The sequence below is a fragment of the Podarcis filfolensis genome (assembly GCF_964270895.1).
Source record: "Podarcis filfolensis genome assembly, chromosome: 2".
Taxonomy (NCBI): Eukaryota; Metazoa; Chordata; class Lepidosauria; order Squamata; family Lacertidae; genus Podarcis; species Podarcis filfolensis.
In genome coordinates, this window is record NC_139605.1 from 90,946,005 (window position 1) to 90,963,889 (window position 17,885).

General features: G+C 47.7%; 1 protein-coding gene across 1 annotated transcript in view; it reads left to right on the forward strand.

Annotated features, from left to right (window-relative positions):
* Nucleotides 1-11,996, forward strand: part of FDXR (ferredoxin reductase) — a 29,165-nt gene extending 17,169 nt beyond the window's left edge. Inside the window, exons 7-12 of the mRNA XM_083598195.1 lie at nucleotides 1,459-1,566; nucleotides 2,106-2,190; nucleotides 4,174-4,373; nucleotides 5,001-5,172; nucleotides 5,820-5,993; nucleotides 8,247-11,996. Coding sequence (XP_083454321.1) covers nucleotides 1,459-1,566; nucleotides 2,106-2,190; nucleotides 4,174-4,373; nucleotides 5,001-5,172; nucleotides 5,820-5,993; nucleotides 8,247-8,377 — 870 coding nt within the window. The 3' untranslated portion in view covers nucleotides 8,378-11,996. The remainder of the gene's footprint in view (nucleotides 1-1,458; nucleotides 1,567-2,105; nucleotides 2,191-4,173; nucleotides 4,374-5,000; nucleotides 5,173-5,819; nucleotides 5,994-8,246) is intronic.
* Nucleotides 11,997-17,885: the final 5,889 nt, after the last annotated feature.

Here is a 17,885-nt window from a genome sequence, read left to right on the forward strand (position 1 = left end):
CTTGGCGCCTTGAGTTTTATCCACTGCTTCCCTGGTGACTACAGCCAGCCTTTCCTTTGCCTTCCATCTGGACTAAATCCACCTGGAGGCGCTGATTGAACTGGAGTTTATTCAGCCTTGGGCAAGAGGCATCTGAGCATCTCTCGGCCCTTTTATATCTGGAAAACACGGACAGTGGAGAATCCGACGAGCCCTGCTAGGCTTAGACCTGCAGCTTTCCTGTGCTAGCGAAGGAGAGAAAACCGGTCTTGAGCTAACATGAATTGGAAGCTCCAGAGATGCTGCCCTGCCCGTTGAGGCTTCTCCCTCCACACTCATGTCGAATTGTGCTTCTGGCTTTGTTCGGCTGACCTTTCATCACGCTGCTGTGCAGCTCTCTGTTCTCCCGCCTCCCCACCGGAAGATTTCACGTTGAAGCTGAACTAGTTGGGCGAGTCATTGCAAAAATGCGTAGAAAGATCTCCCCTGTGAGCTATGCAGATGTCATTGCCCTGCCCTAAGGAGCTGCCAAACAATAATAATAATAATTTATTCATTTATTCATTCATACCCCGCCCATCTGGTTGGGTTGCCAGATGTGTCGCCATGGATATGCTGGTTGATTCTACCTGCAAACATCTGTCCCTTCTTAGAGACAGGGGAGGGGAGATCCTGTTGTGCAGGTGGAAGCATTTGCGCTGATGGGATGTCTTCCTTGGGACGCAACCCATAGTGTCTTATTGGCACATTGTATGTCAATTACAGCTCTTTCTTGTGTATATGTGACTGGTCATCAGATGAGGACTGGATCCCTCTGCAACCAGAAGCCTTTGGCCATTCATAAGTGACAAAACGACAAAGAACTAGTTTGCTATTCTAAGCTCAGAATTTGATTCCTGAGTTACCACGTGTGCCCTATAAAGAAGGCAGCAGGCGGAGTTTTCAGCACACTCATGGCTGGTCTATAATCTCGAGAAATGTGTGGAAGGGGTGTGGCTCAGAGGTGAAGCAGAAAGTCCCCATTTCCATCCTTGGCATCTCCAGTTAAGAGCTGAGAGAGGCCTCTGCCTTGGAGTGCTGCTGTCCATCAATGTTGACCAGGATTTCTCAAACTTCTCCAGCTGTGTTTTGACTACAGTTCCCATCATCCCTAGCTAGCAGGACCCGTGGTCAGGGATGATGGGAACTGTGGTCCAAAAAACAACAGCTTCAGACCCAAGTTTGGGAAACCCTGGTGCAGACAATACTCAGCAGTGTGGACCAGCTGTGTGACTTGGAATGATGCAAATTCCTATACTCCCACCCAGGTTATGCTGTGCTCAATTCTTCAAATTTTGAATGGCAGATTTGCTTGCGTAGATGAGCTTTGCGTTGAAGGAGATTGGGTCGTTCATGTGAACTGGTGGCTACATGACTTTCACTCTTGGTCCTCGTGGCCCTGCCTTAACCCTGGATGGTGCTGTTCTTCCCTTTATCTAGAAAACTGACATCACGGAGGATGCCCTGACAGCCTTGGCCCGCAGCAAAGTCAAGCGGGTGTGCCTTATCGGTAGGAGGGGACCCCTCCAGGTGGCTTTCACCATAAAGGTATGAACAAACAGACACACACACTTCTTTTGTTTTTCAGTTGAAAGCTCTTCAGGTTCTGTGTCTTCCAGCTCAGTATAATTATCACTTCATCTGGTGTGGTTGATATGTTCCATTGGGTGTAAAATTGCTGAAGTCACTGATTAAAGTTTGGGATGAAGAGTATCCAAGACAGGCTTGGATTCGCCACATTACGGTCTGAAAAGGAACAGAGCAAGAGCTTCTGCACTCCGCACCAATGTTTTGAAGGCGGGAAGGTTGCTCGCAGTTCACAATCACAAAAATGACTGCAATCTCTGCCTGTTCCTGCCAGGACACACCTGGTTGTGAGGTCAGCCTGCTGGGTAGAAAATTTGTGGGTATTTGAAACATGAGTTTTCTAAGTCTATAGGCTCTTTATGGCAGTGGAGTATAAATATATATTGATAATAGGACTTTTGAAAGCCAATTTGATTCTGCTTCCCTGCATCACACCTGTTTCTGCAACTCGGTGGTGTGGAGTTGTGGCGCATAATGGCTCTCTGTCTGACAACCTTCAGGAACTGCGGGAGATGATCAACCTACCTAGCGCCCGGCCTTTCCTAGATCCTGCAGACTTCAAAGACCTTGGAGAGGCTGTTAAAGGTGAGGAATCAGCCAAAGCTCGTTTCCTAAATGAATGTTGCTGCTGCTATGGCTCGTGATCTGAAAACCTTTCCTGCTAATCCCAGCTGGTTGTGGTGTGGCTGAGCATGGGAAGTGATGAGCAGAAAGCACTCTGTACATGGGTAGGCACACATCAGATGCTCTGGGGCCAAGTCCCCATATAGAGACGGAGGGGTCCTCCATTTAGATGGCAGAGACATGTGGATGATGTTTATGTTTCGTTCGGCAGCTGGTGCCTTTTTATAGTTCATAAATTACCATTTGGTGCTGATGACCAAGGCCAAGTCAACACAGGGTGATAATTTGAACCAGTCCTCCTCACCATACCCAAATTCCATGGTGGAGGTGTGAGGGTTGCTATGAGGGTTGAACCATTGCAAATGTTTACAGTGCAGCCGTACCTCAAACAGGAGTGGTTTGGTTTAGCAAGCGAAACATGTCCCCTGTTTTGCCTTTTGTTTCCTGCGGAGAGCCTCTTTTACAATAATGAAGTGTGCGCTGTCGGGACGAACTGCAGTGCTCCAAAGGGCAATGAGCTGCAACAACAGCTGCCTTTAACCTTGAGATGGCTGAGGGCCAGAGACAGGCAGAAGCTCCTCTTCGCTGGCTGGCTCTCGGGAGCGGGCAGCAAGCTCTGTCCTAAGGCTTCTTCCCAGCACATCCCGATCGCAACAACAGCAAAGGAACATCAGGGGAGAAGGAGGAGGAGGAGCCCAGAGGGGTAGGCGGCGAAGGAGTTGATGGAGGGTGCGTTTCAGGGGGGCTGAGTGGAAGAGAGTAGAAGGTTAAGCATTCTGTTGGCGGGGGGAAACAGATAAATGCTGTGTTTGGAATTCTGTCTCGTAGCTGAGCTGGCCTAAACTGTGTTGTATGATCGAATTTTGAATTCAGCAAGTAAAATCTGAAACCCTTCAGATTGGGGGTGGGGTGGGGAATGAATGCTTGTTGCCACCTCACCAAGTGAATAATAATAACAACAACAACAACAATAATTTTGGTAAAATCACAACCCAAGTTTTTCCTCCCCTTGTAGTGTAGCAAGCTGTGAAGGGCTTGAGCCAGTTTGCAGACTTGAGCCAGTTCCACCTCCGCTTTTGATGAATTGGCAGCCCAAGATGCAGACTAGACATGGGAGAAGATCCGCGATCAGATCCCTAGATGTACGCTTTCTTTATGTTGAAATACTGCATGGGTCTTCCTTACCCCCTCCCCACAAATCCCACACCTGGAGGCTAATAACAGTTTGGGCTGTGGGGCAATATAAATCACTGTGTTAGTGGCAGGGAAAAGAGTTGACCCCTCCTCCTCCTCCTGGGCCCCAATCCAATCTCACATCTACCCCGCCATTGCTGCTTTTAAGCAAAGCACAGGGCCTCGCTGGGGGAGATCCTATCACTTCATGTCTATTTTGACCTTTACGGATGCCGCCATGCTTGGGATGCCTTCTGAGAACTGCTGATGGAGCCCAGTGTATCACAGGAGGGTTCCACGTCTGCTTTATTTGTGTGTTTCCTTTTCTAGGAAAGTGGCTACCTCGTCAAAGGGGTAATAGCCCTCCCCACTTAGGCTCCATTGTTGTATCCATGTAGATGGCTGTTGTGTTTTCTCTCCTTGTGAGAAAAAAGTCTTCTGCTTTGTGCTTCACACGGCAGGTTGAATCCCCTCATTGCAAGTGGCTCTGTGGGCAGAGTTGTCCTGTTCCTCATGTTCTATTACTGAGCTCAGTGCCAGCTGCCTCAGCTAATGGAGCCTTAACCCCAATTTCTCACGTTCTGGGGGCTGGCTGAGTCCGGCAGATAGTCTTCCACTTTTTCTGATTACTGTGTAGCAGAGCAAGATGGTCTCTTTTCCTCCTGCTGGGCCTTCTTCCATCTGAAGTAGCACCATCTGAAGTAGCACAACAGGGACCTCTGATCCCAACAGGGCCGCCCTGTGCTTCTGAAGTGCTTTTGTAATTTTCAGATCTCCCCAGACCTAGGAAACGGCTGACGGAGCTGATGGCCAAAACAGCCTTGGAAGAGCCCGGGGAGGTGGTGTCTGGCCGCTGGCTTTCGGCCTCCAAGGAGTGGAGCCTGAAGTTCTTGTGCAGCCCACTGGAAGTCTTGCCCACCGCCGACGGGAAGCAGGCCAGAGCCATCCGATTGGCTGCCACCAGGTTGGAAGTACGAGCTCCGAAATTCCTCTCCCATGGCCCCACCAAGCCTCGTTTCCTTCCCTGCTCCCGCCCCCTTTCGCTCATTCTGTCTGGCGCTTGGAACGCCTTGCTGCATCCATTTAGCTTTGGAGTTTCCCCCAGGAGCCTTTCGGCATTAAGTGGAAGACAGCTTTATTCTCCCAGTCTAATTAGAGCCACCGGTGTAAACTGCCTGCCGTCTGCAAGCTGTAATGGCAGCTTCTCGGCAAGCCAGAACGATGTCTCCCCGAGGATCCATTTTCCTCCGAGTGGTACGGAAAGTGTCTCCCCCTCCCACAATCTCTTTGGTAGCTGGGGTAAGGAGGGTGCCCTAATAACGCAGCCAGTGCTCACGAGGAGATCGCCAGCATCCTGGGGAGGCTGAGACCCAAACGGATGCTGATTCTGAAATCTATTTCAGCTACGTAAAAGCTCGGAGCACGAGGCTCTCAGGACAGGGGTGGCGGAGACACCTAGCCAGGGCCACACCTGCTTGGGGGCTCTCAGCTCATGCACCTGGCTAATAAGCCTGGTTTTTGTGTGTGTGCTGGCAGGACAGGACGGCCCTCCCTAACGCTGTCCTCTGCTCCTCTTTTTCTGCCCCTGAACTGTGCAGGGCTCGGGAGACGCTGCCAAGGCAGTCCCCACCGGAGATACTGAGGACGTCATGAGCGGGCTGATTCTCAGCAGCATTGGGTACAGGAGCCTCCAGATTGACCCCGCCGTGCCCTTTGACCCCAAGCGAGGCGTTATCCCGAACCAGTCGGGCAGAGTTCTCGGGGCACCAGGTTAGTGGACCTGCAGCCATGTGGTGACTGGCATTGCAGAGGGTGAGATTGTGTTTCCAACAGGGGTGCTTGTGAGAGTGGCTGGCTGGGATTCCCAGGGTAATTTATACTGAGAGATTAGTGGCTCTGACACCAAGCCTTTCTAGGCCAGCTTTGTGGCACCTGCGTGCGTGGGCCTTGTAGTGTCGCCACTGCATTTGTCCCCCCTCCCAATAATAATAATAATTTATTACTGTGGTACCTCGGGTTAAGAACTTCATTCATTCTGGTGGTCCGTTCTTAACCTGAAACTGTTCTTAACCTGAGGTACCACTTTAGCTAATCGGGCCTCCTGCTGTCACCAGCACGCAATTTCTGTTCTCATCCTGAGGTAAATTTCTTAACTTCCGGGTTAGTGGAGTCTGTAACTTGAAGCGTCTGTAACCCGAGGTACCACTGTATTTATACCCCGCCCATCTGGCTGGGCTTCCCCAGCCACTCTGGGCGGCTTCCAACAAAATATTAAAATACGGTAATTTTTCCTGGGGTCAGCAGCAGGTATTCCAGTTGACCCTGGAGAAAGAGCTGCAGGTTTGCAGCTTCTGCTTGGAGGTGTTCAAGGTGAAGACCTGCGGCCACGTGCTTCATCTGTCCATTTCCCTTTGCAGGGCTCTACTGCAGCGGCTGGGTGAAGAGGGGCCCCACCGGCGTCATCATCACCACAATGAACGATAGCTTTGACACAGCCCAGTCTGTGCTGGAGGACCTGCAGTCTGGCGCTCCGGACTTTCCTGATGCCAAGGAAGGCTTTGGCTCAGTGAGAAGCATCCTTCAATCCCGACGTAAGTGTGTTGCTCTGTCTTTCTGTCCATCCTACTGTGATTCACACTGGAATCCTATAATGGGACAGGTGACCTTGGCCAAGGTGTGCATTTTAATTCTCATTAGAGGAGCTTGTCACCAGATTGGCAATGGTGTCCATGCAGCTACCTTAATGACCCAATATATTGCCGAAAGACGCACAGTCCACCGAACAATGAGACAAGATTTGGAAATGTGAGGCTTTAAATACACAGTTCAAGTGTTGAGGGACAAGATACATCTTCTAATTTTTAAAGAAATATGTTAGATTTTTAAGGCTTTGCCAGGGGACTTGATTTTTGGGTTCTTGTTTTTTATCTGTACTTGGTACATTATAAGGATCTTAAGAAATAATAATGCCCTTTGCTGTTGTGTTTCTTTCTAATCTCTTTCCGGAGCCTTGAGGATACCTACCGTCAACTTTATTTTGCTGTTCTCACTTTTAATGAGATTTTTTTTTTGACCCAAACATCATGGACAGGAAATTCAGCCTTCCTCTCCCAGGAACCAAAGACAGGAACTTGGTGTTACTGTGGTCGTTCTCTTCTTTAAGTGTGTATTTTGCAGTCTTTGCCTAACCTTGCCTCAAGTGCTTTAAGGTGAGCTGTTCAGTGCTTCACTGAAGGAGAGCCGAGGTTGAAAGAACTGGAGCTTGAACTGGGTGTTCATTCTTACGATTAGAGACTTTCATCCCTTTCCACACAAAGAGTCTGGTGGTGTTATTCTCTTTTGCCTGCCGTAATAGAGGATTACGCCAGGTTTGTGCTGTGTCGTGTTCAGCATGTCAGGCAAGCTTTGGGGGCGGGCGAACAAGGTTTGTCTATGTAAGAGCACTGTGCTGTTGCTTACATATCTGACTCAAATAAAAGCCAAGGCAGCTCTTGGGGCCACTTTGCCCATGGGAAAATAGTTACCTAGTATGTAAAAGCAATTGTTTGTGGACACACAGTTATGTGATAGAAACATGTATCTATTAGGACTGGCCAGCTAAACATTGTGATATATCGATATATCACAATGTCTGAAATAAGGAGCCTCTTGGGCTCAGTGATCAGAAGGTCAGTGGTTCGAATCCCTGCGATGAAGTGAGCTCCTGTTGCTCTGTCCCAGCTTCTGCCAACCTAGCAGTTCAAAAGCATGCCAGTGCAAGTAGATAAATAGGTACCGCTGTGGCGGGAAGGTAAACAGCGTGTCCGTGCGCTCTGGCTTCCATCACGGTGTTCCGTTGTGCCAGAAGCTGTTTAGTCATGCTGGCCACATGACCCGGAAAGCTATCTGTGGACCAATGCCGGCTCCCTCGGCCTGAAAGCGAGATGACTGAACTTAACCGTCCAGAAGTCCTTTGCCTTTTACTTTTATATCACAATGCCTGAAATAAGGATGGAGCTACAAAGAGGCATTGGCTGACTTCACGGTTTTCCCCACATAATTTTTTGCATAGGGCACACACACAAAAACATATATCATGAATTGTGATATATTGCCAGATCACAAATTATGAAACCGCTATCATGTGATATATCACCCAGGCCTAGTGTTTATTTCGTTTGGTGACCTGGGCCATTTAAAACTTCCTGCTCTATTTGAACATGCAGCCTAAGGGATGCCCATGTAACTGTCCACCCACAAAGGTGCATGCTCATTTTGCTGTGTGGCAGAGAGATCCATGCAGGTAATTTATTCCTATGCAAAAAGGATCCCTGCACTCCCAAGGGTGCAAAGCTATGGGGTGGTGGTGATGTGAAAAGCAGTAGCCGTGGCAAGATTGAGAGGGCAGAAATGCCATCTCAAAAGGAACCCGGACGGTTTGACTGCTTCTCAGTGATGTGCAGAACCTGGGGAAAAAAGACCACAGGAATACGGCTTTGTTTTTGTGGAGAAACGTTGAATCGTTTTTGCAGCGATCCTTCCCCAGTGGGCTTGGGGACGTAGTTTTAAAGCCCAACTGGGTCCTTTGCTGTCATTATATTTAAATGCTTTCAATTAACGTGTTCCCTCTAAACCAATTGAGGCTTTTAAAGCGAACCAAAAAAGAGCTTCATCCCCTAAGGTAGAGCTGTGCTATTATAAGAGCCTTCCAAGATACAAGTAATCTCATTTGACCGGCACTCCTGAGTCTGCCTAGTAATTGATGCGGAAGGCTTGTGAGCTTCTGCCGTTTTTGCATGTGTGAATTTATCTGGGAGCAGCAGGTTGATCTGATCTGTGCTTTCCCTTTCTGCGGTGATTAACAGGGATCCGCCCAGTTTCCTTTTCGGATTGGGAGAAGATTGACGCTGCCGAAGTGGCGAGAGGCAAGCTGGCCGGGAAGCCTCGGGAGAAGATTGTCGATCCGAAGGAAATGCTAGAATTGATCGGTCCCTGAGATGCAGCCAGGAATCGGCCAAGAATTAGCCATGTTAATGGCCCTGCAGCTCCCAAAGGTGCTTGGTTTGCTAAAGATGGTGGAAATCATCGTTCATGATGCTACAGATGCGCCGAAAACAGAGAACGTGTGACGGCGGTGCTGGCTCTGGACTTTGAAAACGATGTGAATATGCTAAAAGCTTGTTGCTACTGCCAGCAGTAGCATTTGGTCCAGAGCCCTGTCCACCTTTACGCTCATTTTTTTTTTTTGCAAAGGACCTCTGGCTTTTAGCCATAGTTTTACCTCCTGATTTACAGTCCTGCTCCAGAAAATGAATTGGCTCACTTGTCTCTTTGCCATAATCATTGCAGAAAAGGTAGCCTGTAAATGGTTAAAGCGAACAATTTAAATTTTTGTTTTGTTTTTTTATTATTCAGGCCTTTCCCAAGTGCCTTACTTGTTATTTCAGGGTTGTCCCTTTGTTTTTCTCACTTCACATCTCCACGTAATGAGGTTTACACAAACCATCTTGAGAAGACAAAGCCAGGCACGCCTCCCCCTCCCCCTGTGTAATTAGAAAATCCTGATGAGTTTTCGCCATCTCTTATTCTGCCATAATGAAAAGCTTCATAAGAGCACCCCCCAGTTAAATGTACAGAGCATTCCATTTACACACACACTGGACGTGAGCATAAAAGAAGTAAAAACCCAAGTCAAAGAACTTTCCGAGAGAGGGCCGAAAAGTTGGATGAATAATCATGAGAATGAGCCAGAGATAGGACGAGAAACATCAGTCACCTTTCCCCTTCGCCCTGAAACTCAAATTATTCCTTTCCACCCGCCACCCAACTTTGATGCCAGATTGCGGATTGTATAACCATTTTAAAATAAAGCTCTTTCTCAAACAGAAGGTGAACCTGGGTCAGCACAGTGGAATCCAGCTTCCTTAGCCAGCCTGTGTGCTTTAGCTTTAACGCAGGCCTGCAAACCTGCCACGGGAGCCGTCCTAAGAGCTGGGGAAATGCAGGGCTGCTCTTGACAAACTTGACTGGTCCATGCCAATTTCAAGCACACGGTCACTGTCAATAAATCACAGGCGATGATTATCTTGTCTTGTTGGAAGCTCAAACAGAAGCTGGATTACTGCTGCAGATAAAGGAACGTACGTGCGTGATTAATTAGCTTGCTCCCACAATGCAAAGTTTGGGTGGGCATTAGTGATGGCTTCTTGGGTTGCATGTTTTAGGGCTTTCTCGGGCCATGGAGTGTTTCTCTGGGTACCAATCTATTATGTTGAAAGGAGGAGGTTTGTAATCGTCCTCCTCGCTTTGTAGGGCTGCAGAGGCAATGTGATCTCCTTCGCACCATCAGTTCCAAGCTTAATAAGCCAACATGTGCCTAAGCTACATTTCGGTATCCAGAACTCTTTTTTTTCTCCTACCTTTGTGCAAGCCAAGATCCAGCACTTGACCTTAGTTTCCAGGTTTGAGCATAACTGGAAACTGTGGTTAGTGGCTCACAAAACAAGGCAGGATTCGCCAAGTTGATTTTAGACTTGGGTTTTTTGGAAGAACATTTTTAAATGCCTGTTTTAGGCTGGTTTTTAACCGATAATTTTATTTTATATTTTGGTAAACTGCTTAGAGGTTTTCGTACAATCAAGCAGTATATGCATTTTGTTAAATCATTTCAGACAGATGGCAAGGAGGTGGGGGAATGGTTTCAGGCCCCACCTACTTTTGTCATTGACCCAACCCCCCCAACAGCAGCGGCTACAGACCCTGCCCACTGCTAGCATGCAGCCCCCCAAAGGGCCTTTCCCCAAGGGAATGTGGCTCTTGACAGAAGAAAAGGTTCCACAGCCATGTTCTAGAACTGTTGTAGCTGCAAATAAGAGGTTCCCAGGTGGGATCTCTAAAGCCAGCCTAATTGGCAGGGTTATGGCGTAGGGCCCCTGCAGAATTCATTACCCTTCTCCATGATTTAGCAGGACAGAATAAATTGTGCAAACCCATTGAAATGTGTGGATTTTTCTAGTTTTTAAAAAATTCAGATTTGTTTTATTGCCTTGGCTTTTCTTTTTTTGCTTTTTGAGCACCAAATACACATTTTCACTGCACTATGGGGGCCTGAGGGGGCTTTTTCAGTTGCTGGGAGACACTAGGTTTCGAGCTGCCCGGTTTCCGTATTTGAGACCCATTTCCAACCCAGAGAGAAGGCACGCACGCACCCCTGGAATCTCATTTGCAGTCTCTCATTAGGGAACTCGGGAGAAATGGAGTGACTGCTGGAAAGTCGTATGCAAACGAGCAATAAAGCTTGTCGAACAGCTGCTTGTGTGATAGAGCCCCTGTTACGGCACTTGGATGATGCATTTATGGTGTTACTCTCTCTGATCTGGGGATTACATCAACTCTGGATTTAGGAAAGCTGGTTTTGGCAGCATGCTCTAAGAAGTGTTGGAACTGATCTGCGTCCCCTGCTCTGTGAGGATTCAGGGTCCCGGTACAAAAAGTGGGGGCCCTTTAGTTTTCTGATCTGGCCTGCTCCTGTATCCAAAGATTTCCCTCGGAAGGCTGGCTTTTGTTTTTTTAAAGCCTTTCGGCAGAAGGCAATCTTATACTCTGAAGCATCCCACCATCCTTTGCTGGGTGCATCTGTGGATAAAAGAGGCGGCTTACCTGGACCCCAAGGGTGGTAGCTGACCCTTGCTGCTTGGGGAGTGAGCTAGCATCTCGCCTCCAGCAGCGACCCCACCATGAAGCAAGGTGAGCTAGCTGCTGCAGAGACTAACTTTGGGTGAGAGATGGGGAGGATCTGTCCCATGTAGCAGACTCTGCTTGGGTGGTTACTCTGTAAAAGGCACATTGAAATGACCAGGAATCATGCTATCAGGCAGCTCTTGTTTCAACGGAGGTAGTTGGACTACAACTCCCATCATTCCTGAGCATAAGTTGGGGCTGATAGAAGTCCTACATCATCACACGGAGAGCACCTGGTTCCCTATTCCTGAATTTACACGTAGACACAAAAGAGTAATAGTGCCCAGCATTCTACCAATTGTATAATATACCATTATAGCCAAGCGTTTTAAGCTGACAGTAATCATGTCACATGCTGACATTTCACAAACAAAAGTAAAACTTGAAAGCCTTGTCATCTCCTCATTCACCAGCCAGAGCAAGGAGGGCATGTTACAAACCCCTGGTGTTCCTGAAGATGATGTCACCACAGCACTGTTTGCCATTAAGTGGGGTTTGTCTGCCTCCTGTGGGGCAGAGGAGGGTCATGTGGATATGCTACCTTGGGAAGCAAAACATTTGGGGCCAGCCATGCTGTCTCCCAGCAACAGAGTTTGGAATTCATATTCTTGCCTGTGCTAGTGTGAGTTTGCAGAGAGTGAGCTTGACTATTGCTCTCTCCGGAGCCCTTGGGGAGCTGGGCAAGTGATCAGTTTTTGCTGCACACGTATCATCTCTGCCTGGCCTCTCATAAATGGGAGAAATAGGTACTTTGGGGGACCATCTATAAATCCTGCCTCCAACATTTCCTTTTGTAAATAAAGCGAGTGTTGTAAGAGCTATAAAGCTGCAGCCTTGAATATATTAAGGAGGCCAGTTGAAGTTTGCCCACTCTGTTTCCTTGTCGTATTTCTTGTTCTTGAATTAGCCTTGACGTGTGTTTGGGGTTTGTGGAGGTGGAAGAGCTGGGCTTCTGGTGGGGATGTTGAGGTGGAGGAGGGCCTCTGACGCACCGTCCCAACTCAACGGTGGGTGCAAGGTCTTAGTGCTGGTGCTTCTGTCAAAATGGCTGAATTCCCATTGCAAAGGCGTTTCCCTGTGCCCCTTGCAGGAACTACCTCGAGATCGGGCCTACAGGTAAAAAAAAATCCACAGTGGAAGCAAATGGGGTACATTATTTGACACCCACACAACCTTCACCATTCCAGCTGTGTAAAACAAGAAAAAGATGGCAGCTCCACGTAGATGACCATCCTGCTGCCATTCTGGTTTGGCTTCCCCTCTACGTCAGTAACTGAGAAAGGACAAAGACTTGAAGGAGAAACTTTTTGGGGCAGCCACTTAGCTATTCGCACTGAAGTCTGATTTGAGCTTGGGGGATTAATGCCCCTATGCAAAGTAGCACCAGAGGACAAAAAGTCAATCCTTTGGGCTTAACCTTGTGGGAGCAGGGGAGGGAAGGGAGCCCTCAGTAAAGATTATGTAAATGTGCTGCCGGTTCTTCATGCCTTTGAACTGCCCCTCCCACCACATCGGTTTGCTGTGACCCAATTTGGCCTGAAAACCCTTCTCTCTTCTCTCTCTCCCCATCCAAGGCCGACCTTCCTGGGGCAACTTTCTTGTCCCGAGTCTGCTCTCTCCAATAGGTGGTGCTGTGGAGCCAGAAACTACCGCGCATGCGCCCACACACCCCTTCCAAGACACCTGATTCCTGAAAGGTTTGAGTGAAAAGTGGCTGGACTTAAGGCTTGGCTTGGATGCCATGGCATGGCTCATGCCACACATATTGACTTGCCTTCTCCTCTGTTTAAGACCCCTTCTGCCTGTTTAACCGGTGGGAGGCAGGTTGGGGAGAGGAAGGGAATCGTTCTTTGCACAGGAGCTGCCTGCCGCTAAGTTTAGAAGGAGGCTCTTTCCCGTGGCTTCCCAGTTGGAGTGTTAAGGGTATTTCTAAGTCCAGGTACGACTGAGCTATGCAGTGCTAAATGAGAAAGGGGTGGGGGAGAGATGGTCAAAAAAGAGAGGTGCCCATTCAATACAGGAGTTATTTATTTTGACCATTTATATCCTGCTCAATTACCATCGCCTCTAAGCAGTGTACAACAAGCTCAACAAATACACCAGAGAAAAGGCCAGTTAATAGCTAATTATAAACCTGGAAAGAACAATAATAATTTTATTATTTGTATCCCACCCACCTGACTTGAAATGCCTGCAGAAATTTAAATACGACTTTACCAGGTGCCAGAAGTTCCAGTGGGGAAGGAGCCCGTCTGATCTCAACTGGAAGGGAGCTTCCCAAAATTGGGCCCATAGTACTTGAATGTGCATGGCTCCTGGTAGAAGGGAGCCGTGCATCTGAGCTGTGGAGGACCACAAACAGCGATTCACCTCAAGACCTCAGTGATGAGGCAGGGATATAAGAAATGGAATGGTTCATTTATCTCCAAACTCTGCAGCATGCCCTGATAATTCTGTCCTGGTTGGAACAAGAACAACAAAATTTGCAGGCTAAACCTGTGTTTAGGGAGGAAGGGGTGGGAATAATCTGGAAACAGCTTAAGATCACCTATAGAGTGGGTGTGAACTCAAGTTTCAGATATGCCACTCACCATCTTCCCTGCTAAACGCAGGGTTGCAATAAAATGCCCCATCTACACTTTGTCATGTAATTAAAAGATGTTCATTGGACTGCCTGTCTCCTCGCACTGCCATGTGGGTCGATCATGCCCCACTTATCCCAGCCCAGTCTAAAGTGTTGGAGGTTGACGAAGGCTGATCTAAAAGCTGGTGACAGGAAAAGATTCCCTCAGCTTTTGCCCATAATGGCACAAACCATTATTTTTCTCCTGAGGCATCTGTCGATAATATCAACAGGTGAATAAGCCCCCTGTTGGGTTTAATCTTTAGTGTTCCAGTGAGGCTCCTTTATGCTTTAGGTAGCCAATGTGTCTCTTAGTTGCCTGGTGCATAAAAAAGAGCTCCATAACTTTAGGAGGGGGGATGGGCAAACATGCAGTGGCTGTGTGCCAGGATGCCAGTACCAAGCGTGGTTCTCAGCATGTGCCCACTGTGTATTTATAGACATGTGCCCTTCTAGACATTTGGTACACACATGACTGCCCTACGAAGTGTGAAGCCACCTAGGGAACAGGAACTGAGGGGAAACGAAATCTAGGGAATTAGAATTCAGTACATAGAAAACCTAAATCTTGCAACTGGTTTGCCTAAAAACCTGTGCAACCTTTCATTCCTTTATTTGGGTTCACGGGTTTTTAAAAATGTATTTATTATGTTTATAGGGCGCTGTTATGGTTTTTATTAAGAGGAAGGAGAATTTCCTCTGTGGAATACTGAGAGGCCAGACTGTTGTGGAGCTATATGAAGGCCAGGGCCACAGTGTGGAACTGGAGAAATGACTTTGAAGGTACCATACACTTTCACAATTCTGAAATCATTTCAGTTATTCCCCCATCTCCTGTTTCCTCTGATCAAGAAGACTTCTTAGTAGAAAATAGTGTTAGCATAGAGAGTTCATAAGCAGCAGAAGTTAACTTTAGTTAAATACATTCTTCTTGGAGCACACCTTTAGTTGGAAGGTATTCAGATCTGAGACTTGGTATTAAATAAGAAAGCTTGTTTAAAGGAATTACATTCTTGATAGAAAATAGTTTTGTAGTCCTAGCTAACTAGTCGAAGAAAAAAAGGAGCCACATTTTCTGCTTTGTTCTCAGAAGATAAATCCAAGATGACCTCTCACTTCGAGGTCCAGAGAAAGTGTGAGGAGGAGGAAGTTATAAACAGGATGCCATCGAAGATGTATCAGTCTATACTTCAAAGGCTAGAGAGACGTCAGCAAAGAGATAAAAGAACAGAGATTTGCCTGGAAAGCTGGAGGTCCCATGAAAAAAGCTGAGTTGCACCCAAGCTTCCAACAGTTAGCTTACATACTCACCTTTTTCCTGCATATGATTTTTTTTTGGGGGGGGGGGGGTTAAATTCTTAGTATGTTTCTGCATAGTTTTTACATCTGCCTTCACTGACCTGTTGCCCATTAGTCCCAGTCACCACTAGTCCAAAGCATATGGGGGGCATTGGATTGAAAAAGGCTGCTTCGCAGAGTTTTGTTTTGAGCATTTTATTCCACGATTGGCAGGGCAACAGATGCTATGAAGGGAATACTGTACTCTGTTGGTGGGGTCTCTTAATTCTCCACGTTCTTGTCTGTTCACAAATACAAGGGGTGCACCACGAATTAAGAGTCTGAGAGCTGATATGTTAGCATTCATTCTTGACAAATGAGGTTGCACTTACTATGTATTTAACATCCCTGTGTCAAGAGAGAAGAGGGAACTTACAGACACTGCTCCCTTACTCACCATCAACACAACTGTGATGGAATAAGTGGCACCCCCCTCTGCCCCAATGTTTCCTTGTCTCATAGCTACTAATAGTGCAGAAGCTATCTTTGGGCTTCAGCTCTATGGACACAAAAGACAAACCCAGAAGGGCCTGCTTATCACATTAATTATTTTTTGCTGGCAATTTGTCTTAATATAATGCATTTTCAGGCATATGATTTGCACTAGTGCCTGCCTTTTTATGCATACTTTCCCCTAATCATTTTTATACTCATTACCGTATTTTCCTGTGTATAAGATGCCCCCATGTATAAGATGCCCCCTATTTTTGGGGACCCCAAATTAAGAAAGCACCCCTCAGCACTACCTGTGTATAAGATGAGCCCCAATTTTAAACCTTTTTTGGGGGGAGGAAAAAAACAAGCCCTAGTCTAAACACAGAAAAATACAGTATATGGTTGGGAAATTGCACCACAAAATTCAGAGGAGTGAATTTCAAAGGATTGGTTCATATATTGTTTGAGGAAGCGCAGGCTTTGCATCAAAATGTGACCACAACCAAATTTCTTCCCCATCCCTCGTTATATTACAGACAAAATTGCTTTTAAGAGAGCCGAAGGCTGTATGATAAAGGGCATGTTCTCCTGATACACCCCCTCACTTCTTTTGTACTGCCACATCAATGGAAAAGTTGTGGGTGGGCAATTCTGTGAGAGGAGTGGACGCAGTTTTGGTGATTCTGCTCACTTCATCCATACCAGCCACTTAAAGCCCTGTTGTGCCGCTTTTTAGCAGTCATGGAGAACTGTAGTTTTTTATAAGGGTGCTGACCTCACAGAGTGACCCTTCACAACTACAGTTCCCAGCGTCCTTCACGACGGTCGAAAGTGGTCTTAATAGCTCTTCAAATGGATGGTGCGAATGTGACCTATGTCCTTGCACACTCAAAAAACGAAACAAGCCTGCCATCCATTTTGCTAGCCTCTTTTTCTGGTAGCCCCATCTATTGCCCCATGACGCAGGCTTAAAAATAGAGAGAGGAGAGCGGGGTGGGGATAACAAGCGACAGAAAATGCACTAGCTCGGCCCCCTGCAGAATCCCTGAAGCAGGCGATGCCAACGCGGCAGCTTCCCACAGCAGAGGCCCATTATGCCAGTTGACGCCAAAGCCTGTCATTTCCTTCCCATTGTGTTTGTAAACATGTTCCTCTGTGCAGGCGCAACAAATGACTGGCGCGCCCGCCTGCTTAACTACCGCCCTCGTGATTGTAATAGCTCTTCCTAAGTGTGTGCGCAATGCTACCTGGGGACCCATGCCGCCTGGCTACCTGGTTATTTAATGTTCACGAGGGACGAAGGAGGAGGAGAGGCCTCCTTGCCTCCATTTTGGGCAGAGCGGTGAGGAGGGGAAGAGGGCGGTTCAGAAGCGAGCGAAGAGGGAAGCAGAGCGGGAGAGGGACGTTGTTCAAAAAGCGATTTGTTTAAGGAAACCGTTAAAAAAAAATTAGACGAATTTCCCAAATTGCCACACGTGCACACACCCTCCCCCTGTCTGCAGAGGCTGCGTCCCGCTTTTTAAAAAGTTCCCCGACATTAGCGGCAATGAATCATCGGGCCCGGCAGCCGTCGTTCGGGTGCGCGGCTTCATGATTCTTTCCTTAATGGCCTTTCATTCGAGGAACAGATGGCACCGGAGGCTGCTGGCACCGGAAGGCTCCGTTTTGCTGAAATGCTGGCCTGAGCGCAAGCCCTGCTGAGCCTCTTGAAAATGCCAGTTGTGGGGAAAGGGCACTCATTGCGCCCCACCTGGCGTCTCCCGCCCCTCGGCCTAAGGAGGGACTGCTGTTAGTACAGTGGTACCTCGGGTTACATATGCTTCAGGTTACAGACGCTACAGACTCCGCTAACCCAGAAATATTACCTCTGGTTAAAAACTTTGCTTCGGGATGAGAACAGAAATCGCACGACGGTGGCACAGCAGCAGCAGGAGGCCCCATTAGCTAAAGTGGTGCTTCAGGTTAAGAACAGTTTCAGGTTAAGAACGGACCTCCGGAAAGAATTAAGTACTTAACCCGAGGTACCACTGTACTGCGAAGGGAGGGGAGATCATGGAGAGACCCTCCATTAAATCTTGGGGTCCTGGGGGAGATTGAGGTAGCCACGCTTCACTTCCACACCATATAAAGCACCATTTAGCACACATCTGACAGCCCCAAAGAATCCTGAGAATTGTAGTTTGTCGAGCGTGCCAAGTGTCCCTATTTTCCAGGGACAGTCCCAGATTTACAGAAGCCGCCCTGGTTTCTGATTTGATCCCAGAATGTCACGCATGTCATTGTTTTTCATCAGCGAAATGTCAGAGGGTATGGAGTTATGCGACCGCCGAGCCAAGGAGGCAAGTAGCTATAAAACCTTTAGAAGACG